The sequence below is a fragment of the Nuphar pumila genome, chromosome 1 (assembly GCF_984573655.1).
Source record: "Nuphar pumila chromosome 1, dmNupPumi1.hap1.1, whole genome shotgun sequence".
Lineage (NCBI taxonomy): Eukaryota > Viridiplantae > Streptophyta > Magnoliopsida > Nymphaeales > Nymphaeaceae > Nuphar > Nuphar pumila.
In genome coordinates, this window is record NC_143249.1 from 35,379,624 (window position 1) to 35,404,339 (window position 24,716).

General features: G+C 39.7%; 1 protein-coding gene across 1 annotated transcript; it reads left to right on the forward strand.

The window, feature by feature from the left end:
- Positions 1-7,792: 7,792 nt before the first annotated feature.
- On the forward strand, positions 7,793-16,965 carry LOC149848670 (transcription factor E2FB-like). The gene is made up of 14 exons (XM_090012140.1): positions 7,793-8,193; positions 13,131-13,317; positions 13,422-13,481; positions 13,581-13,666; positions 13,781-13,869; positions 13,988-14,042; positions 14,874-14,926; positions 15,014-15,064; positions 15,165-15,213; positions 15,307-15,372; positions 15,467-15,543; positions 15,640-15,871; positions 16,242-16,305; positions 16,379-16,965. Exons 1-14 carry the CDS (start codon positions 7,939-7,941, stop codon positions 16,522-16,524), a joined length of 1,470 nt encoding a protein of 489 aa, XP_089868266.1. The 5' UTR covers positions 7,793-7,938; the 3' UTR covers positions 16,525-16,965.
- Positions 16,966-24,716: the final 7,751 nt, after the last annotated feature.

A 24,716-nucleotide genomic window follows, 5' to 3' on the forward strand; every position in this document is an offset into this window, starting at 1 on the left:
AATACATATACATGTGAAACAAAATTAACACAAGTTCTAAGTTAAACAATATAATACAGTCTTTGACAAGTTATAATTAATTAAAAGTACGTCAAAAAATTAAATACATGAAACTAATCATCGTCAAGATTCAGGGTATCATCCTCTTCATTTTGTCGATCTACCCCTCCCTCCATACCTCTGTCAGCTCCTCTACGCTAATCATCTCCAACATCCTACAAGAGAACCAAATTGTAAATATTTATAAACAAAATATAAACAAAATGCTCATATGTGTTATAAAACAGTAAAAAACTTGCATATTAATTCAATCATGCTCATATGTGTTCTAAGGCAGTAAAAAAACTTGCATATTGATTCAATCATGCTCATATGTGTTCTAAGACAGTAAAAAAACTTTATATGTTGCTGAAAAAAGCATGGTCAAGAAGTTAGATACACTTGGATCAAATAGTACCATAGTTTATTTTGTAGTTTGTTAGCCATCATTAATCATCATATCTTGCCACCACCATTTATTGGCTCTTATCAGTGATCGGTAGAACGATTGTTTTTTACTTTCCTAATGTTTTACCTCAGATCCTTCCCATTATAATCCAGACTGCTGCTCATATTTGTTTTAAGGCAGTAAAAAACCATGTATATGTGATTCGATCATGATCATATGTGTTCTAAGGCAATAAAAAAACTTGCATATTGATTCAATTATGCTCATATGAGTATTTTGTGGCAATGTGGGAAGAGCATCTTAAGAAAACACTCTCACGTATCGAAATATTAAAACTATAATCAAGTCTTTAGAATCACATTTCTTCAGTTGACCAAGATACCAACATTCAGTTTCTCACTACTTTTGGAAGCTTTGGCATTTTGGTGATTTAAGGAAAGTTTGTTACAACTAGAGGTTGAGTTGGTCTAAGGTTTTTTTCTGGTTAAGCAATAGCCAATGTTCTTTACTACGCAAATTGCAAGAAAAAACATTTCATATAATGAGGGCATAAGTTTTCATTATGCTATTAGTTAAGACTTCAGCGATGTATCTAGTATGGGCTCCACCTCTACAGTTTTGCTTCCTATTAATTAACAAGAACTTGTGTTAACAAAGAGAAAAAGAAGAGAAATAACATTTGGAAACAGTCAATACAAATTTTCCAACATAGAAATCTCACATTGCAAGTGAAATTGTAGTTTATTCATACCATTTATGTTATACACGACATCAAAATCTGTTGTTTCAAGTGTGGTTCTAACAAAATCACAATCCTGCCTATCTCCTTTCAAATAGAACACCTACATAGTCGAAAGAACAGTAAAATGAATAGCAAGTACATAGGTCTAAGTGAGATCTAATATATAAGATGGTTGGTTGAATTTATACAATAAATTTTACAGGACAATTTGACCTGCATATATTAAATGTCCATTATCAATATCACAAACTAAAGATACCTTGGATGAGAAGTCTACATACTCATGGCCTGGAAGTTGTTGGGTGGTAGGTGCCTTACCCCTCATAAACAAGGTGATATAAAACCATAGTTTAGATGTTTGATGAGAAAATTGACACCATTAAAGTTTGCCTTGGACAAAAAACAATTATCATATACAAATTAAGAGTGTGATTTTTTAGGGAGAGTTCTCTTCAAAGTGAAACTACAAAAGCATAAAGACATTTATAAAGAGAATGGGCAAGCTCTTAAAGCCAATACCCAAAGAAATACATTGTATTAGCAATAGGAATTTACCTTCAACAAGCATAAAGCACAATCGAGCAAGAACATAGAAAATAATACCCTGCTGTCAATCAAATAGGAAGTTGGCAATGAGGAACTCACAGGAACAACACTAGAACTGTAGGCCAATGCTAACAATGGCCAAAATGCTGCAACAAAAAAGAAGGGATAATGCTAGAAATAAATGTGAGAGCATGTCCCGTGATACAATACTTCAATAACAACAATAAGTGGAAAAATTTCAATACTTGATGACCCAGAGTAGTCTTGAAATTCAGAATCAAGCAACATTCCCTATGAATCTATTGAGGAATCAAGTACATAAATGTAGCTTCCTATTAGGGACTGACTACTAAATATAGTGAATCAATTGTTCGATCGTTGTCCCTTCACTTATGACTGTCACTATGAACTTGAACTAAAACTATGGAGGAATTTACTTGAAAATTTACAATGAAAGCACAATATGGAATGGTCAAAAGCCGATGAAGAACAAACTACTACTATATGATAAATACACTAAGCAATAGCTTAAAGCAAAAAGACGTCCTACAAACCTGACCAACATAGGTTTCTATAAAGCTTACATTACGAAAGATCATGCTAAATAAAATACAAGAAATTTAAGCCTCTTGTAGATCAAGGTACGAAACAAGGAACAATGTCTCCATTTTATTTTAATGCTAATGAATTTACCAAAGAACAAGCACAAATGAGAGGAAATTTACATTGTTCTAAATGTGAAGTTTTCAGGGAACGATCCTGGCAGTGCACACAAAATCCCGTCTGTATCCAGTTCAAGTGGTCTTCCAAAATTTTCAACAAGCAATCGCGCATTCTGAATAATTTTAGCTCCCGTACAAGTAACAACTCCAGCCATCTCCATAGAATACCATCTGGCACCCCTGTATAAATTTACACAAAACAATTGTTTAATCATTATCAGACAAATGATACAAAAGAGGAAAAATTAAAAAAAAAAACAATAAAACATAGCCGTCCATACTCAAAGGAGGATGAGTAAAAATGTGAAACTATAACAAAAACATGGATAGCCAATAGAGAATTCAAAACTCACTTGCGCATAACATATCCATAGAAGGAATTAAGTATACACTTGTGAGCCAACTGAAGTGAATCATATAAAATCACCATATCCTGCATCAACCAGAGAACAAAGGTAAAATTTACCAAATAGTCTAACATTTAGTTCATCTCAAAGTATTACACTCACTTGTGCCTCTTGTATCTGCAACAAGTTTCCCTTAGCCTTTGCCTCTGCGAGTTTTCCCTTCCAAAATTTATTAAAACCTTTGTATTCATATCTTCTATCTCGAAAACTAACCGGTGCAAAAGAAAAGGTAAGTATACAGGTCCCTAATGTAAGAGATCAATATTTTGACACCATTTGCACCCAAACAAAGTTGGTTGGTTACTGAAAATCATAAAATCAGACGTATTTTATAATGATACACAAGAACTAATACTATGTAATAAGTAAGCAGCAAATCAACACCCATTATGACAGCCATGTTAAAATAAGTTAGTGAAGATTGTATCATTTCGAAGCACATTCAAGACATATACAGTAATGTAAAGATGGCCAAACTCACTAATTCGTTTGAGTATTTCTGGTTGCACACCTCAGTGATACTGTGATAGGATAATAAAAAAATTATATCAACAAAAGTGAAGAAAAAAATTTAGAACTCGTCAAAAAAAAGAATCTGACATTGAAATTAAATGGCGGTCCCATTCCCGCATAATAGAAAATGGCTTGAAATGACGAAAAGAAATGAAAGGAGGGGAAAATAGTAAAAAGACTAAAAAAATGAGAAAATTGACCAACGAAACTCAATGGAAACCATAGGGTAAAAATGAAGAAACGAAACCATGAAAGCCAAAAAAATAATGAAGAACGCAGTGGTGAATGAAACCCTAACCGAGAAACTGAAAAGCTGCAGAGAAAGAGAGAAGCTTACTTCAACTCACCGCTGGACGATATCCAAGACCTCATAAACAGGGAATTCCTCCTCGGATTCACGAAGATCGAGGTGTTTCACACACACGGTTCCTCCCCTTTGGCTTTGACTACCATCTCCACGCTCTCAGCCAGCGTCCGCCTCATCATGACCGACTCTGACTCCTCCTCCCTGAACGCTACCTTCCTGCGCCTAGACCCGTCTTGCCTCAGTGAAAGGCAAGCCTGGTCCTCGCGGCACCGGAAGGCGGACGAGAACCAAAAAGGCCAGAACCGAAAGAGGAAAAAGAGCCAGAAGAACATGGTCTGAACCACAAGGAGAGCTCGCCGAAGGGATTGCCGAGAGAAGACAGCCTACCGGAGTTTGCGGAAGACGGGGATGATGCGGCCGCTAGATAATGGCAACGATACACTTGCAGCCAGAAATACTCAAGCTCACCTGTTCAACAGGCATTTGTGGCAGAAATGAATGCGCAACGACTTGTTTGAACACACATTCTTGCATCCGACACTGAAGTCCATGGTCTTCTGCCGGCACTGCAACCCGAAAACCCCAAATTTAGCCCCAGAACTAACTTGAAAGTATAAAACAGAAACCACACAGAGAGAATGAGGGAGAGGGAGAGACTTGGTGGTGAGGACGCCGCCCGACTTGGTGCTGCCACCGGCGGAGGGGTCGTCGCCGTCGTCGAAGATGATGTGGATGACAATGGTGTCGACCTGGGGGAGGAGGGAGGCGAAGCGCCTAAGCACTCTATAACGAGAGAGAGAGAGGGAGGAAGAATTTAGTGCCCTAATTTGGCATTTTTAATAAAAAAGTAGCGACAGAATTAACGAGAAAAACTTTCTATCATCAAATCCGTCGCTAATTAGCGACGAAATATTTTTGCCGCTTATCCGTCACTAAGTTGCAACAGATATTGAGATGAAATTTTTTTTGTCGCCAATCTGTCGCTACTTAGCGACGAAAGTTTTTTCGTCCCTAAGTTCGCAAATATTTCGAAAGTTAGCGACGGATAGTTTTCTCTCGTTAATTCATCGCAAATTTGCGATGAAGAAAATCCATCTCTAATCACGATTTTTCTTGTAGTGGAATAACAGCCGCGATGGAGTTTGAGATGTAGTACAGGAATAAGGGGATAATTAAAATGATGAAATTGATGAATCAAGGAGTGAACAATGCCAAGTGCACTTTTTATAATAAGAAGAGAACAATGTTTGGTTTCTCTCTAAAACCTCCAGCATTTCATGATCAACAAAAAGATCACGAGCATACATCACATCCAAACCAAACAGAACAATAACTCCGGCAATTCAAAACCCAACAAACGAGAAATTAAAAAATAAACCGAATGAATGAACAATCGTTTGGAAGAGAAAAATGAGAAGAAGAAAAAAGGGAATGAGAGATTTCACCTTGGCATTGAGGATTCTTGAAAATAATCAGAGGGTGCTCTCATTCCAGTCATTCTCGACCGTCCACAGTGCTCGTTCAGTCGACTGCACAAACAGGGCAAGGATCAGGCAGCCACTGACGAAGATGAGGGAGCCGGTCAACCGGCCGCTGCCGGCGATGAGAAAGAGAGGGGTCGGCCGCCTGCGTCGAGGCGTCTGCTTCTTTTCTTTTTCTTTTTTTGTTCTCCCTAGCCTGTTTAAAAACAGGTTCGAACCAAAAAGATCTCGCGTCCTCAGCGTCCAATGTTTGTTAAAAAAATGTAATTTTCATATTTTTCGTTCACCACACATCAGAATTAGTTTCTTGAATCCGATTCAGTAGAGTAAGCAAGGCTGTAATAATAATCAGATCCAGATTCAGTATAGCTTTACGTGCAAACCTTAATCCATATCATAACCGAATCCAAAACCAACGGGCATCTAAATCTGCTGACTACCTATATACAATAAGCCGTTTAAGCTAGTTCGGTTCAGATCCGGTACAGATTCTTTAAAAAAAAATGCAACTCCAAGATGATATTTGATTTAAGTCTGGATTCAGTAACGCCTACACAAAGAGATGTAAATGGTTTGGATTAAGGTTGGACGTACTTTTTTGAGGAATCTGACCTAATACGATGGACTATTTGGATTCGGATGGAAAATGGCATGATCGAAGTCCGAAATTGACTTTATACATAAATTTGGATTTGGATATCTATCTAACCTGGACATCTTTAAGACTTGATAATAGAATCTCAAACAGAATCTGAATCTGATTATTAATTGGCCTTGATTTGGCTTATTGAATCCAACCAATGAGAGTCTCAGATATCTGATAACATCAGATCCGTTGACAGTTCCAATTAAGATCCGCAAATTTTTAATGAAAAAATGATAACAACTATTATTTTCCTGGGTATGGTTAATGTAATTTTTATGGGATCCAGATAAGTTTTTTCTTATAGTGGATCCAATTAGACTAGGGTCCAGTCCCGATACCATCATCTCGAATCAAGTTTGGGTCTGATTTTACCTGAGTCCAAACCAAATCCGACCCGTTGACACTTCTATTCATACCCAGTAACCCACGTGGTTAGTGGGGCTGGCAAGTTTGGCGGGAGGGTCACGGGGCACAAGCTGGCGGGTACTAACTATTTCGAAAGTCCTGCCGTTGGTAAATGACCAAAATTTTCTTACATCAAATAAAAATTACATAAATATCCTCAGGCAACACACCAAGTGAATGACCAGTTTACCCTCCGAAACCATATTAAATTCCTAATGTAAACCCTGAAAAAGACTAAGTTACCCTTTCCCTCCATTGGTCGCTAGAAGAGCGGGTAGGGAAATGACAAAACCACCCTTCAAATCTAAAGTTCGTATCAAACTCACGAGCCGCGTTTGGAGTTTGGGCATGACGTGAAGTCAAAGGCATTTTAACGTAACTTGCATCGGAGTTCATGAACTTGGTCAAGTCAAGAGAGGATGCCAAACATATGCTTCTATTTGAAGCAACATTTTTGAGAGGTTTTAGCCCAATTCTTTGTCTTCAATTTGCTTGGTTCAAGCTTTTATTTTAAAGGCAAGTTGGGGTTAGGCTGACCCCTACCAGATATCTCTTAAGCCCGATGTGGCAGATGGATTCGAACCTAGGCATTCCAGCTTGGCACAGGACCCCGTTTACCACATGGGATACCGCCTCGGTGACCACGCCTTTGAACAAACAAAAAAAACTTGAAATAGGCTTGAGTTGAGTTTGCTGGACTCGGTTTGCTTCGGGTCAACAGGAAGTGAAATTGCTCCTAGTCAATGCCAGTGACAAACTTGTAAGTTGCTTGGCGCGGTGCTAGATTGCGTCAGATGCCCCGAGTCGGGCCTTTGAATCCCCAATGCTTTGTTTGACAGTTTGACTTTTGACTCACCCAAGCTAGCCAGAGCTACCAACCACATTTCACCAAGATGCCAAACAGTTTAAACAACGTTTAAACGCCTCAAATCATATCGGTATAATAAATACAATGCGGAGATAATCTGAGTTTGAGATCCGAGCAATCAAACATATCTCAAGAGACAATTGCTCCAAAAGGAAAGCCCCCAAGTGCGAAAATGCTTCCCTAGAAAACCTTGATCCAGAGTGAAAACCGAGCCTATCATGGCAACAATCATACAGGTACACCCATTCTGCACCCGCACCCAAACCAACTCACTGCACCCAGAATCAAACTCTAGTGAACCGAACCCTCAAGCCAACTACCACCAAATGATCCCCAACAAGCGAAAAAAGCACCAAGGAAATGTGAAGACAAGCAATGGCAATCCAGAAATTTTCGCCCCAAACCGTGGTTTTTCATAACGAAAGAGCTAAAAAATTTAAAAGAAACAAAAAAGACCCGAGAATTACCCGCACAGTGATGTCCTCTCCCCCCCCCCCAAACAAAATAAAAAAAAACGAAAAAAATATAAATTTCTCTCCCTTTTCTCGCCTTCCCTGTTCCCTCCATATCTATCCGAACTTATTTCCCTCCTTCCCTCGTTTTCTGCTCTTCGCCTTTTTAACCTCTCCTCCTTCCAAACCCTAAAATTCCCTCCATTTTCTCTCACTCTCCCGCCCCCCCCGATCGGACCCCTCCGATCTCCCCTCTCCTTCCCTCCCATCGATCCCTCACCGTTGATCTTCTCCCGCTTCCTTTTCCCACCCTCCGATCTCGAATCAGGAGCCGGTCGGCGCCCTGAACTATCGATTCCCGGAAGGATGGGGGATCTTGGGAAGTCGAAGTCGACCGCTCAATGGACGCGATCCGATTGAAGGAGGCGGAGGGAGAGGGTTCGCAGCGGGGGCTTTTGATGGCGGAGCACCGCGGCCTTGGCCGCCTGCAGCGGCATCCTTCTGGGCCGATCGCGCAGCCTCTGAAGAGGCACCTCCCGTTCGCTTCCTCGAAGCCGCCGTTTGCCTCCCCCAACGATTACCACCGCTTCCCAGAGAGCGGCGGACCGGGAGCCTCGGCCGAGGAAGAGGCAGATGCGATCGTCGTGAGAACTCCGGTAAGCGTCGCGTCTCTGCTCGGAAGGAAATGGATCCTTTTGCGGTATCTCTTGTTTCGTGCGTCATTTCTTGTTTTTGTGGAAGAATTATCTCTGTGGATTTTGATTTGTTGCTCCTGTTGGATTAGGGTTTGCATCGACATGAATTTCCATCATATCTTAATGGTTAAGTAGCCTGGAATGCTAGATGAGTGCGTATATATTTATGTGTGGATGTTCTATGCTTCCATGTTTTGTAATTTTTGCGGTTAATGTTAATTGATAGATTGTTTTTCGTGTGTAGTTATGACCTTTTCAGATTTATAGGCAATTAAGAGGCAATGAGCCTGTTAGTGATGAAGTGAGCAGGAAAATGGAATTACAGACTCGACTAGATGTGTATCCATGGTGTATTTCTTCAATGAAATATGGGGAGAACATAGGTAAGAAGAAAACAATCTTCGTTTTCACTTCAATGGTGCAAATAACTGTCCGATTGATTCTTGAACGATGCAATTTATGGGTTGAATGGTGATTGTCTTATGAGTGTTGTGCAAGGGATTTGGTTCGTGTTAGTTGGCCAGTTTGGCTATCGAACTTTGGTATTTAGGCATATGTAGGCTTTCCTGCTGAATTGGACTCTTTCAAGGATAATAAGAACATTTTTAGATCGGTGATGATGGTTTATGCCTTTATGGTGTTCTGAGGTGATCGGAGAACTTTTGCTTATATTGCTTTTCTGGCTAAAACGCAAGAATTCCATTGTAATATTCTACAGAGTGCACTGATCTGGTGAATTATGATGCCTAATGCCCAAATGAATTTCAAAATGAGCAACATACGTCTATTGTGCAAAGTCCATCTGTCATGCTATAAGACTGGCGAGATTTTGATCTGAATCCTTGTGAGTATGATAAAGTGTAGTTGTGAACGGCATAGGAGGCATTGTGCTGTGCTGTGTTTTTATGGTGTTTCTTGGTACATATGTGGTCTATTTTCTGTTTCTTTGTTGCTCAAATGAGATCCACATATTTGATGCTTCCGATTGAATAACAGGTAAATACTCATATGGAAGTAATCAATGTTCTGTTAAATACATTACAGAATGTCTTTTCCGGATTTTCCATGTTAACAGGTTATGCAACATGTAGTCGATCAGAACAGCTAGGCCTCCAATCTAAACAACTGGGGTTTGATAGCTGCAAGAGGCTAAAAAATATCCTTGAGGTTTGGCTTATGCTTTGTTGAGCAAGAAAATCATTTAAAGCTTAAAAGCCCAGAGGATGTTTGTGGTAACAGCATTTCACTGATTATTGTATCTTTTATTTCCTTGGAAACATCCTCATCAGTAAGATGCCATTGATTGTCTGATAGTAGTTCTGATGGGGAATCATGGTTACAATAATATTTTTTAACTAGTGACAGTAATAAAGCATATTGTACTTGTTGATTTTCATGGGTCTTGATTGTGGCCTCAAGTTAACAATACTTGGGGAAGCTATAACTTCCGAGCTATTAAGTGCCTAAGATCTCCACAGACTTGCACTGGATGCCCTTTGAAGCTGCTGTTTAAGAAGGATGAGAAGGAATCTGCATACTTTAAGTCATTATTTCAGTGTTTCTTAGCTTCTATGAAGGCTTGGTAAATTATCTCATGGACACACACACACACACATACTACATATACTGTTTGGCAGTACTCTGATATCTTTGATTGTTATTAGAGAAAGCTTTGGTGTTTCTTCATACCATTTATCTATGTGATGGACAGTGCCAAAACAAAGATAGTTAGTTGACATGAGTATGTTGGATACTGTTGATGCCTTTATCGATCAGTTTCATTTCTAGGAACCTGGAAAGTGAGCCCTACATTGGCTTGTGGGTCTACCTCTCAGATTTAAAGGTATATGAAGAGCTAATAAATTAGTTCAGACAAAATGTTGACATTCTCCTCCCAATGTATGACTCATCTTAAAATTCCGAAGACTGACAAATCAGCCAGGGGTTTCTCATCAGGTGGTGGAGGGCTGCTTTGGTCAACATGTCATATCACTGATTGAGAGGCTTTTTATTCTGATTGTCACCAAGAATTTGGTTTCTCCTTTGAATGGGGCACCATAATTGAATTGTTTTCCCAGTTTCCATGAACTGGCAGATAACATCTCTAAATTTTTGTGGGTTCTTAAGGATGGAACCTGCTAAAGGATCTTAGCATCTACCATCATCTAAATCAGGGTTGCAGAAAGAGCCTAACAAAAGAATTGAGCCAAGGCAATTAATAGTTGTATGGATGTCATCTTCGCTACAGGAGAAAATGTATCTACATAATTGAAACTTGACTCAGAAATGTAATTTGCAAAGAAAACAGAGTTCTGTCGATCTGGTCACTAGCTTTTGATGATGGTGCTTAAGTGAATGGATGGCTATGAAACTACATCTAACCATCACTATTGTGGGAACTGAGATCTACCACCTTTCAGATGGATGAATAAATGTTCCTGAATCCTGACTATTGCTGTTATAGAGATCTTATATAACTTGTCTCACTGTATATACAAATTCTTCAGTCAGTGCCCATCTTGTTGTCCCAATCATTTTGGTGACTTATTTTTCAAGTTGGTAAATTGGGTTCATCAAGAATGTTCCTTTCACATAATTTACATCTCACTTGATTGAGGGAGCAAATATTGTGTCCTAGTGCATGGATCTTTCTGCCTGTTTCTGAGGATAAAGTTGGCTCTGTTAGTGTGCTACTTTTAATTATAGCATAGTATATAATATTCCTGATAGTGCTTGTCATTGTGGCAATTCGGGCAGGTTTTGACCTACATATGTTTTGTGGTCTTATTAGTTAAGCTAGATAGAGTCTTGTGTATCGTGTTCATATACATTCCAATTGTTTTGGGACTCAGACATCATAGCCACAACTATTTTTTGAGTGAAATCACAACCATAATTATTGGATACATTGAAAATTTTGCATGATCTTATCATGAGTTTTTATGGAATAATGCCAATCATATTAAACTTTTGAAAAATTGTCACTTTCTGGTATGTTATAAAAATGATAAGTTTAAATTACAAATGTTTTATCTTAGTTCCTCTACAAATTTAAACAATCGTCTATTTTGTTATGTTATTGCATAGAACATTGAACCTTTCTTCTTCTTTTTCCTTCATAGAGAACTACTGATACCAATATCAGTTTATTTGTGTGTGCATACACGTATATATGCACTCAAACTTTCTTTTTCAAATTTTCCTCATATTTTTGACACCAACACTTGTGTGTTGGTTATTTTACAGTTGTTACTTTTGCATGTTGTACTGACAAACAAATAGCTCTCATTAAGCAATTGATTCTCTAAAAAAAGTGGCAAAAGTAGAATGTGAAGTTCTTGGGGTACCAAATGCCTGAAGAGGTCAAAGCTTTGGTTTGAGTAGATGGTTAGATTAAAAAAGCCTAAGTGTGATTTCTCACTTTTGAGCTATTCGAGTAAATCCTGTCAAGTATGTCAACTTTGATAAGTCTGTTAGCCTTGACTCTCACCATCTCTTTATGGTCATTTATATTACTGTTTGACATAGTATCAAACTTTATTTGTGATCCATCAACATTTCTAAATAATCAACTGTGTTATTAGTAAGTTTCATTCTCTATCATTTTCCATGAATTGTGATTCTTATATGCTTGTCTATGTTAAATAATCTCATTGCACCTTGATGTCAGTTTAGTATTCCTCCTTAGCATGCCTGAAGAGTACATGTAATGCATGTGGTTACAAGTAAGAAGTATATTTCTCATCCTTACAGAAGCCAGGTGCTGTTCTCTTAGTTTTAGTAGGTCATCATCCATGTCCATACCAAGATAGGGAATGCTAAGTCCTGCATATAGTTGATCATTATTAGATATGTTTTACACTTCCTATTGGCTTCACTGACCTTAAGAAAGGTGTGAATGCAGAGTCTTCTGCATAGTTCATGGCCTTCATCTGATCCGGTGAAAACAGTTCTGGCTTATATGGTTCTCCATGCAACTTTCTACGAACATCTAAGTAGGTTTTGGAAGTGATATGCCTAGAGACCAAAATTCACATCTCTGAACCTTCTTCTGTACCCAACAAGCATGCATTTGGAGTTTGTAGCAATACCCATTTGTGTTAGTAACTTAGCATTTATATATTTCTTTTCTCAAATACTAGGCATTTTCTATTATTGAGAAATAAACCTTGCAGTCTCTGTAGATATGATTTTAATGAGATATGCATAGGTGACTATTTATTTCCAAATTGAATTGCCCATTCTATTTGAATTTTTCAACCAACTAACATGAGAATGCCAAATTCTTCACAAGGGACCTAGTCTCTCTCTTGAAATTTGGCATCGCATCAAATTCTTCATTCTAAAAAGTGTTGACTTTGTAGTTGAATGCTTTTATCTAAGTATACATACACGTGTAACTAGTAGAAACAAACTAGTTCCATCATGTGCTTCTTCTTGCCTGCAAGTATCAAACCAGCATGCTAATTTTGTTACTATTTACAAAACTGTAAAATTTTCTCTTGCTAGATTTTCTTTTTGAAACACAACTTTGAAGTTGATAATCTTTCAAAATGCGGTATGGCACCTCTGAAATTCAATCCATTCTGTTGCAAGAAGAGTTGAGGATGTAGAGTATCCAATTGATATTGCTATATTTAGTGAGATTGTGCTTTACCCTTTGGCAAAACTTCTTTACTGCATCTTCTTTTTGGTGTTATTCTGTCCAGAGTTGGACACAGTATAAGTATCATCTCCGTGACCTATACATGTTTAGACATTTTCAAGCATCAAACATGTTGTCACATAACCTTTGTGTTATATATTACAGATTATGTGATTCATCATTATCATCACTTATCTTTGTTCATACTGTTATTGGTATCGGCTTTGCTTGTAATAATAGTTAATTCTGACAGTTGAAACGAAAGGCTGAAGAAGAACTTGAAGCTGAATCTAGTGATTATATGACTGGTCAAGGTTACACTGAGGTGGTGAACAGTCCCCTGAACACTCCTATATCAGGAAAGGGTGGAAAGGTCTACAACAGGGGAAAAGTTTCAAAAAATTTGAAGTCTGGCCCTCAAACACCCATGTCAAATGCTGGTGATTGGAGCGATACTCTAATTATGCATTCTCTTCTTTCTTATTATCCATGATAATTTTTTCAAAATATTGTGACATAGAAGCTCTTTCTCCATTACTTGCAGGATCACCATCCACCAGCACACTAACACCTGTGGGGACATGCCGCTATGATAGCTCTCTAGGTAATCAAAGAGGTGCAACTTGAAAAATGTCATACTGAACTTTTTCTACTTGATTCTTCTGATTTAGATGCCTCTCATGCCACTCTTAACTCCATATAGGTCTTTTGACAAAGAAGTTCATCAATTTGATCAAGCAAGCTGAAGATGGTGTCCTAGATCTAAACAAGGCAGCAGACACCTTGGAGGTAACAACATTACAGATTATGCTATATTGTCTGCCTATGAGCATTTGGCAGTTGATTGCATCGTGCATGTTTAAGGTCAATATCAATTGATTACCATTATTTTCTGGCATACAGGTTCAGAAAAGGCGTATATATGACATTACAAATGTTCTGGAGGGAATAGGACTTATAGAGAAGAAATTAAAGAACAGAATACGTTGGAAGTAGTAACGAGCACCTCCTTGATAATCGAAGCTTCTGAATTGGCTTTCTCTGAACATTTTTTCGTTGCTATACTTAAATTGCTTAAAAGATCATTAACTTGATAAGAATTCTTTGTAGGGGACTAGATGCTTCTGGGCCTGGAGAAGTTGATGACAACATTACACTTTTACAGGTCTACAGATTTTCTGAAGTGCTCAAATTTTTTTATTCATCTTGTTCAGCTGAAATTGTTTTGAACTAAAAGCTAGTGGCGCACTTGGGCATTGAGTCAGTTTGTTTCATCTAAACTGCTGAAACAAGAGTTAGTATGGCTACTGGTGTAAAGAAAACTATATCACTGGGATATTCCAACTGTCATGTCATCTTATATACTGTTTCTAATGGAAAATTATACATTAATAACATGTCCCACACCCTTTTCGTTATGTTGTGACAGAAAAGAAGCTCTCTGGAAATAAATAAAAATGTCCTTCGGTGCAAGGGGGCTTAAATCTGGGCAGTTTTTTTTTTGAATTTATAACCTGAAAAAACTTCACCCGGCACGAAGACTTGGTTGCTCTGGCTCAGCCTGCCATACCTACAGTCATAGTGCTGGCTGCATAAAACTCTGAGGCTAGGATCCCTGCCCCCGGGGCCTATGCTATGCATTGTCTTGCACAGAGGGGTGATGCCCATGAGAATCGAACCTTGACTGCCTGTCTATCAGCCAAGGTCCCACCCCACTACTCCAACCCCCCATTGGGGCTAAATCAGGGCAAGTTGCTTTTTAGCCCAGTGGTGCTTTCCCTTATTTACTGAAATTCATCCCAAGTGTATGCCTTTAATGATAAGTGTGTGTACTTCCCAGTAGTAATATTGATCCTTGGTGTCAAGTAGGTGTTAATGCCTTATTTGAAACATTAAAATGATTTAGTTTCCAACTGCTTCTTTCTCACTGAATTATTTGTTTAATGTGATGAATCCAGATGCGTGCTCTGATTATATTATTATTGTTATTATGTAGACAGAGGTCGAAAACCTTGCCCTTGAGGAGAACAGACTAGATGAGCATATAAGGTTTGATTATTTACCTTGTTGCTTGGATCTTATTGAAGACAAAAAGTGCTGAAAGAAAAAAAAACTAACACATCCTGTTTGGGACAGTGAAATGCAAGAGAGGTTGAGGGACCTAAGTGACGATGAGAACAATAAAAAGTACTCTCTCTCTCTCTCTCCACATCTTGGCTCTAAATTAGTTTCTTCTAAATTGTGATGAATATTTTTTCTTGCAATAATTACTCTTCCAAATTCTCAGATGGCTTTATGTGACTGAGGAAGACATAATGGGGCTTCCCTGCTTTCAGGTAGATTTTTCAATGTTTTGCCACATAATTTGATGCAGTTTGGACTATGCAATTTCACTTTGACCTTAGATGCTTTTCCGTTTCCTTTTACAGAAGGACACATTGGTTGCAATTAAAGCACCTCATGGTACTACACTGGAAGTTCCAGATCCTGATGAGGTTGGTAAGCCAGGACAACGAAGTTCAGAGGACAAAACAACTTGGATTTCTTTCCTTTATACAAAGCTATTGCTATTGAAAAGTATGTGTGCAGGCTGTTGATTATCCTCAAAGAAGATATCGCATTGTTCTTAGAAGCACCATGGGGCCAATCGATGTTTACCTTGTAAGGTAAACTCTAAAAAAATTCTTTTCTATGCATTTCTAAATGTCAGATGGGAATATATTCAGATTAAGATTACAAACTTTTTTTTGCTTCTTGTTTAGTCAATATGTGAAGTTTGAGGAGGTGAGTGATGTTGCTGCACAACAAATACTGCCACCTGCCTCTGCTCCAAATTGGGCTGATACCGTTCCTCAGGCAGAGATGACAACACAAATGAAGATGGCGGCAGATGTGGGATCTATGCATCAAGACTTGCAAAGAATGAGTCCTGATATGACTGGCGCACAGGATTTTGTGGGAGGGATCATGAAGATCGTCCCCTCGGATGTTGATGTAAGTATAAATTAGTGGAGTCAATGTTAGAGTTTGGAAGACCTGTAGAAATACGATAAACATTTCTAAGCACTTGAATATACGAAGAATTGTATTTGCATTTGAAACTTCAACACAAACAGAAAGTGCTGTTGGTACCTTTGATGTATTACTTGCACAAATGTACTGCTCATAGTTGTTTCTGTGAGTAGGATTTGTTTAGCATCATTTCATTCATTCAATTTGGAAATAAGTCTGGCGTAATATACAGTTAACAATTATGATTACATTCTATATGAGGACATCTATTCACATGATAACATGACCATTGCTTCCTCCTTTTTTCATAACTTTTTCAAGTTTTTCACTGAATGCGACTTTCACTTTGCAGAGTGAAGATTATTGGCTGCATATGGATCCGGGTATCAGCATCACTGATATGTGGAAGACAGAAAGTATCCTTTTATTATTATTTATTATAATTGTTATTTTCAATAATTTGCTTCAAGTGCTTAACTCTTCTCACAGCTGAAGTTGGGTGGGATGGGATGGATAGAATGGAAACAGATGGGTTTGGGATTGGTAATGTCAGTTCGCCACAGCCACAAACTCCATCTTCTAGTGTTATTGAAGTGCCACACAGTTCGCACATATCCACCCCAACTAGGAGATGAATGAAAAGCATTGAACCAATTAATCTGTAATTGATTAACCTCAGCTTGTCCATTTGAGGATCCCAGTGCAGATGCATGCAACTGAGGAGGGACTTTGCTGCCTGTGATCTAAACATAATTTGTTTGGCGCATGCAACTACCTTTCTTTTGGGTTGTTTATGGAGCTGAGATGAACCCGTGGTCGGTTGGCTGTACAGTTCTGAGATATATTCCATCTTATATTTTTAAGGTGAATAATGAAAGATGCAGAATGAGTTGCTTGAAGACACCCTGAGAACTTCTCAAATTTCTTTCATCAGCTAACACTAACCAGTAATTGGGCTGGTTGATAGCACCAGTACAACTCAAGAAGCAAGAACAATGTGCAGTATGCTCGTTTGAAGATCAGATGCCCTTGAGAAACAGAAATTGGGTAAATGTACGAATCAAGTCACCTCAAAAGAGTCGAATATGGCATATGCTTATTGCCTTCTTTCTTCATTTGCCTTCTTTCTTATCCACCCTGCAACAATGGGAGTGAGGGCTACTGTTGGTGGGAACCTGATAGGAGATGCAGTTTTATGTGCAGCATAAGCAAGAGCGAAGGTACCAACTTTCTCTCCAGTCTCACCTGCTGAGATTCCAACCTGCACATGTTTTTCCTCGTTGAATTATGTAGTGTATCTCTATGCTGACTGAAGTGGGTGTTGCAGTATTACATGCAATGTAGTGTTTATACATCTTGTGTATAATTTCTGTAGTCTTTGTTAAGGGAAAGATAGAATTTTATAAACCTTTTGTAGCAAATGCTTGTACATCTTTGCCAGCGCTCACGAGCAGGTAACAGAGTCCAAAGGAAATGAAGGAGAGATTAGATTGGTGTTGCCAAGTATGCCCCTCCATACTTTGCCAGCAGCTCCGGTCTTGAATTTCTTTTCTCTACCATCTCCATCCTTGTCTTCAAGAGCTAAATATCTGCACACCGTGAAGGAAATAAAGATTTAGAATTACATGCAGAAGATGATGGTTTTCAATTAGGTGAACAAGATGAGGGGAAGATTCGATACTATTCTTGTCGAACCAATCTTCCATAAAAACGGGAGAATTTTTTTTTTGAAACTTCATATATTACAGAAGCTTTATAATGGGATGATGTTTGATTGGTAGGACTTCTAAATCATGGTGTGCCTTCCAAATGCCTGCTTCGAGACCGTACTTCTGGGCGACTTCAGAAGATGGTGAAGAATAGTGATGAGGATTGGAAGAGAGAATGAAGAGAAGCTTGGTGGATATGGGTAAAAGGGGAGGGATGGTTATCAAGGAATGGTAGAGAGAGAGAGCCGAATCAAAGATATCAACATTACGACAGGTTCAACAACCGTTGAAACCGACAAACAAGACAAAGAACACATAAGCCAAAAATAGATACAAAATACAGATAAAATCCGAGGTGATCAGTCCGGATCTGGGGATCCGGGGGAGGCCTTAGCGGCAAGTGGCGTTGAAGATCCGAAAGGCATATGCGTAACGATGCGTATACATCCGCCAAAATATAATTTACTAACTTGTTGAAATTAACTGGGGTCTGCCTGAAAATAGCATTGTTGCGTGACATCCAAACGGCCTACCAGGAAGAGAGCAACCAAGTTCTCCAAATGATCCGCCAACTTTTACATCTACGAACTGGCTGGGGTCCCCACAAGAGGTCTACAGCGAAAGACTCCTGGCGCACGGACACGACCGGTTTATTCTAGGTACCCTTAAAGATATCTTGAAAGACCTGACATTCTCAGAATAGGTGCAACGCAGATTCCTTGGCCCTCTCGCAGAGAACACATTTACTCACAATACAGAAATCTATAGACTTGAGGAAGCTATCTGTCTGCACCCGATCATGCCAAATAAGCCAAGCAAGGAAGCACTCTCTCGGAGGAGGACCTTTGCCCCAGATAATTCTCATCTGGAACCTATTCACACCTGCCGGAAGGAGAGAAAGGTAGGTGTCTTTAGTACGAACGGAGCCATTCGGGGTGATCGCTCTACAAAGGAACTGGCTCTGAGCGACGTCGTCGCCCTCACCACCCCACACAGCAGACCAAGCTTGAATCCACGATCTCCGCAGATGCGAAATGGGCGACCTAATTGCGTGCCGACCCCCAAACAAAGACTCCACTGATCCATATTTAGCCCGAAGGAAATTCGCACAAGGGGACCCCGATTGATGCGCAAGCCAACTTTGCTTAACAACCAGGACAATACTTCTTAACCTAGAGTCTGAAATCCCCAAACCCCCTCTATTCTGCGGTAGCCTTATCGTTTCCCAACCCACAAGGTGACATTTTTTATTGTTACCTTGCCCAGACCACAGAAACCTGGTCAATACTCTAGAGAGCTTCTTATTGATCCCCACGGGCATAAGGAGCATAGACATAATGAATTCTGGCATCGCATTTAAAACATGTTTGATGAGAGTAAGTCTGCCGGCAATCGAAAGGTAGGAGGCCTGCCAAGTCGCAATTTTAGTCTGAACCTTTTGGAGAGTGGCGTTCCAAGCAATTGATGGAATCCGTGAGAGCTGGAGCGGCAGACCAAGGTAGGAGAAAAACTTATCCGAAGTGGCACACTGAAAGATCTTCTGCCCAATGGCCTGCATATGCGGGGGAACATTGATCATGGAAATGCAACACTTATCATTGTTTAGCGAGAGACCCGACATCGATAGGAAGAAGAGGATGATTAGCCTGACTCTTAACATCTGTTCGATGGATCCAACGCCGAAAACAATCATATCATCGGCGTAAGTAAGAATATTGCTCTGGAACTCCTGAACTCCTAGTGGCTTAATAAAACCACACCCCACGGCCCTCTTGAGCAAGACTACAATGCCTTCAGAAACGACATTAAAAAGCAGAGGGGACAAGGGGCATCCTTGTCGAATACCACGCCCAACCTTGAACTGCTTACCACAGACCCCGTTAATCTGAATTTGGGATTGTGCATTAGTAACCAACTCATGCACCCAGCTAGAGAAGCGTCGACCAAATCCAAAGTTCTCCAACATGTGAAAGAGGAAAGGCCAGTGCACCGAGTCATACGCTTTGTGGAAGTCAAGTTTTAGAGTAAAGAACGGCCTCCCGCTGGACTTCATAGAGTGAACCACCTCTGTGGCCAAAATAAATGAATGTTGCAGCCGTCTATGAGGAATGAAGGCAAATTGAGCATCTGAAAAGATCTGATTAGCGACAGATCGCATCCTGGTAGCCAATACCTTGGCGATGATCCGATAGATACCTCCTAAGACCGAGATAGGACAGTACCGCGCTATGTCCACCGACGTAGCGTCTTTCGGAATAAGAGATACAATGGCCAGGTGATAGATAGATAGTAACCGACTGTTGCGGTGGAACTCAGCGAACATACTCAGAATATCACCCTTAACACACGTCCAAAAGGTGCGATAGAAGTCCACAGGATAACCATCAAAACCAGAGGCTTTCCACCCGGACAAAGCTGTAACTGCTGCAAAGATTTCGTCTTCCGAAAAGGGCACCTGCAAAGACTTGGATAACGCATGGTCGATGCAACGAATAAAGTCCGTACCCATCGACCCACCGGCCAAGGGGTTTTTGGCATAAAGCTTGATGAAGAAATCAGTCACCGCTGGTATAGAGAGAGAGAGAGAGAGAGAGTTTTGAAGAAAAATCCAAGGACTGGAATTTGGGGATATTGAGTTTTGCACCTCCAGTATCAGCAGCTGTGTGGAAAGCTGATGGCTAAGGGAAGGGAGAACTTGGTGAATACTCGTCCATGATAAAAGGATCGACATGGATTGTTCTTCCAAGGATAGTGGTTACATGAGCACGTTGGTCATATAGCTTGCATGAGGTACCATCTGAGTAATCGAATTAAAAAAAAGGATGATGAAATGTACCGTGGGCCCACAATTCCCAAAATAATGGCTCAACGGCAGTAATCCAAGGGCACCCTGCGTTCCACACTAGCGGGTCTCAGTTCATCGATTCCTTGAGTTCGTGAAGGACCAACCTCATGCATATCAGACTTATTTGAGACGATGGACCTTACCGAATCGGGTATTATTTGGCAATGTTAGAAAGCTCGATTTCTGAGGTTGAATCTTGCCACATTTTGGAATTTCTGCTTGTTCTAAAAAAAAATCTGGGAAAAAATGTCAGCATATATAAAATAGAAAAATTACAAATACACGTCTATCTTTTGAGAATTTATGAATACACGCTTGAGTTAGTAAACTAATTCTAAAACACCTGCCTCCTTAAACTGAGGCATGTTTACCAAGGTAAATACCACCGAGGTGGTATCCCATGTGGTAAGCGGGGTCCTGTGCCATGCTGAAGGCTCAGGTTCGAATAACTCTGCCACATGGGGCTTGAGAGATATCTGGTAGGTGTCTGCCTAACCCCAGTTTGCCTTTTTTAAAAAAAAAGTTTAGCATGGTAAATCATGTTTAAATTACAAAATTATTTTCCCATTTTATACCATTTTACCGTAATTAAAATAAAGGTTTGTTGACTATTCTAAAAAACAAATCTAAAAGGTTTTCTTGTCTATCTAAAAAAAAAAATTTCTTCCTCAACGTGACCAATGATCCTGCCATTGGAGCTAATCTTTTTTTTTATCTGAAAGTCTAGCTGGGTTAGCCCCACCGATACCAGATATTTCTTAAGCCCCATGTGGCAGAGGGATTTGAACCTGGGCCTTCAGCTTGGCACAGGACTCCGCTTACTACATGGGATACCACCTCTGTGGTCATTGGAGCTAATCTTTTCTCAGCATAAGTGCGTGCTTTCAGCCTTACCAGCGTTTGGCGCTCTCTCTCTCCATTCTTCCTCTCTCTTTCACTCTTCCAATCTAATGCAGCACTTTCGGTGGTAGCATCTTTATTTAGATGGGAAATTCTGCTCTTTAGTTTTGTTCAAAAAAGTAAAAAAGAAAAGAATGAGGTTTTAGTACTTTGATTATGACTAACAGTAACACCGAAATTTTGGGGACCATGCGGATGGGCTTGGTCCTGACAAGCCAATGGCGGGGTGGCCATTGGGAGCAAACATGTGGGTGATCAGTGCGAAAAATGAAAGCGGGCGCAAAATTTGCGTGAGAGCAGGTAATTGACGGGAAGTCAAGGTAAGCGGTTATCTGTAGAAGGGTTGCGAAAGGATGGCTGTGCAGACCGAAGATGGACGCGTGTGGCAGCTGCGGTGCTTGCCACCTATTCGGCTGCAGTTGGATGGCAGACGGTTGCTGTCAATGTGGTGGCAACCTGGGAAGACAGCCATCTACCCAAGAGAGTTAACAATTGGGTGAACTGTTAAATGTGGTGACAGCCTGGGAAGGCAGCCACCGTTTGAGGAAGTTGATAGTTTTGTAAACTGTCGAGTGTGGTGGCAGCCTGCATGGGCGCCACCTGGGTTGTTCGGTTGTCTTGTAATGGTTATAAATAAAGGACTTGCGAAAGTGAAAGGAAGCAAGTGCTTGTTTATGTACTTGTATATTCTTCTAAGTTAATGAAAGAAGGCCAAGTAGAGAAAATTGGTTAAGTCCCTTGTGCGTCCCTTTCTTGAGTGTTCCCAGAGTGAAACTTTCGGGTTCTTGCCCTTTGTGAATTGATGTTAGGCTGCTAAGTGACAAACAAATCTACCACTTAGGCCGTCCGCGGGAGTCTCTTTTGGGGACGAAAATTTTTCAGTGTGAGACTAACCACGGTAAATCTACTTTAGTTGAAGAGGTGTTTGAGAATTATTTTATTAACCTAAGCTTATATTTGTAAATTCTCAAAAAGGGCTAGTCTTTGTAATTAGTCCAAAACTTAGGCATGTTTTTTGTATTTTTTCTATAAACTATAAAAACACCTAAAAAAGGTATTTAGAAATACATTTGAACATTTTAGTAAAATATAGTAGTATCATAAAGACTGTTTTGTAATGTTAATATTGAGATGAAAACGTGAACTTTCAAAATAGGTGACATTTTCATGGAAGGACTCTTCTGCACTATGCAAACTTAGCACAAGGGGGTTTGGCTTAGTGGGATGGGACCTAAGCCGCTAGGCAGGTGGTTGAGGTTCAAATTCCATGGGCATCACCCCTTGTGCAAGCTGAAGCATGACAATTCCTTGGAAGCAAGGGGTAAGCCCACAGAGTTTTACGCTGCCAGGACAGTGACTGTAAGTATGACAAGCAAATCCAGCGAGTGGCTAGGTCCCTGATCCCCTCTCCATTTGCTCTTGCTTAGGAGAGATCAAAATATTTATCTTCTTATAGTGTATTTTCATGCTTTTATTTTGTTTTTGATAATTTAAGGAGAAAACCCCTCATCACTGACCACATATTGGCTGACCTCAGGTTGGTAAAACTCTTGAGCTCCCTCCTGCCCACCAGGGAGTTCAGCCAGCTTTGATCTTGCAGCAAGGTAGGCCACCTGTAGGTTTTGAACTTGTGATGTCTTGTCAACATGACATGCACAAATCACCCCTACCAGATGACTGCTGACTGCGGAGCCCCTGTGAGCTCCCCATGCTTCTATTGTTTTCGAGGAACCTATTTTAACAACTAATTTCTCCAGTCAGCTGCTTTTCCAAACGCGCCCCAAACTGCTGTACTGAAGCATGAGAAAGTGCAAGTAGTGACGGCGGTTGTCACTTGAGAATGCTTTTTCATTGAAGTCCTCTGAAAGTTGGCCGAAAATACTGATTTTGTGACCAATGATCATAGCTTTTGGATTCTCAGCTATGATTGGGCGTCCCCCTTGTGAGCACCTCTCTCTCTCACACACACAACACACACAGGCCACCTGCTGCAACTTGGGAGTGAATCATTTAAGTCTTATGTGTGAACCAATTACAATTAATCAATGTGTGAACCAATTACAATTAATCAATGGAGCTGGAAGAGTGAAACGTATTAATGTTGAATCCAAAGTTGATTCATTCTCATATTTCATTATGATTTTTTTAGATATGGCATTAATAAAAAAAATACTCCACCTGTGTATAACTGTTTAGTTATACACTGTCGGTCCCAAGGCCGGATAAAGAAGAAGGGTTGTGGTAGGCCAGTGACAGCCAGAATAAAAACTTAGTCACACTCTATGAATATGAACCAATATGATAATTTCGTTGGAGCGTTCCCTACCGAGCGACGCGCTGTACTCTATAGGCCCGGAGGCAGTGATAAATGGGCAAGGGTTGCTAGGTCGTCGCCCAAAAGCGATGCGTCACACCGACGCTCAGGTGTGGTGTCAAATAGGCAAGGGTTTCCTCACTTTGTTGAATGGGTGAGGGTAAAAAAAAATAGTTCAAGACCATAAAATTAGGTTAGCCACTTGGAACATAGGGTCTTTAACTGATAAGTTGGTAGAGTTAGTAGATGTTATGTGTAGGAGAAAGATTGATATTTTATATCTACAAGAGACCAAATGGGTAGGTGAGAAAGCAAAAGTGATAAAACATTGGGGATATAAGATTTGGTATACAGGAATAAATAGGAATAGGAATGGAGTAGGGATTGTTATTAGTCGTGAGTTTATAGATAATGTAGTTGAGGTCCGTAGGAAGGGTGATAGGATTTTACTTATTAAATTAGTATTATGTACGGATATTATTAATATTATTAGTGTTTATGCACCTCAAGGAAGTTTAAATGATTCTATTAAACGTCAATTTTGGGAAATTTTAGATGAAGTAGTACAAGAGATATCTTATGGAGAAAATTTTTTCATCGACGGTGGCCTGAATGAACATATAGGCATTAGTAGGGATAGAATTGAGAGTATCCATGGTGGATATGGTATATAGGAGAAAGAAACAAAAGTAGAAAAAAGATTTTAGATTTTGGTTTGTCCTATGATATAATCTTAGCAAACACTTGGTTTAGGAAGAGAGAGTCTCACCTAGTAACATTTAAAAGTGGGGTTAATACGAGTCAGATAGATTTTTTCCTACTTAGAAAGAGAGATAGGAGTTGTTGCATCGATTGTAAGGTTATATTGAGAGAAAGTGTAGCTACACAACATAGAGTCTTAATTTTAGATCTTAGAATTAAAAAATGTCGCAAAAGGGATAGACATAGGATAGATCCTAGAATTAAGTGGTGGGCACTGAAAGGAGCTAAACAAATAATGTTTGTAGAGCCGATAGTTAAGAAAATTGATTGGTGTCTCGAGGAGGATTCAGAATCAAT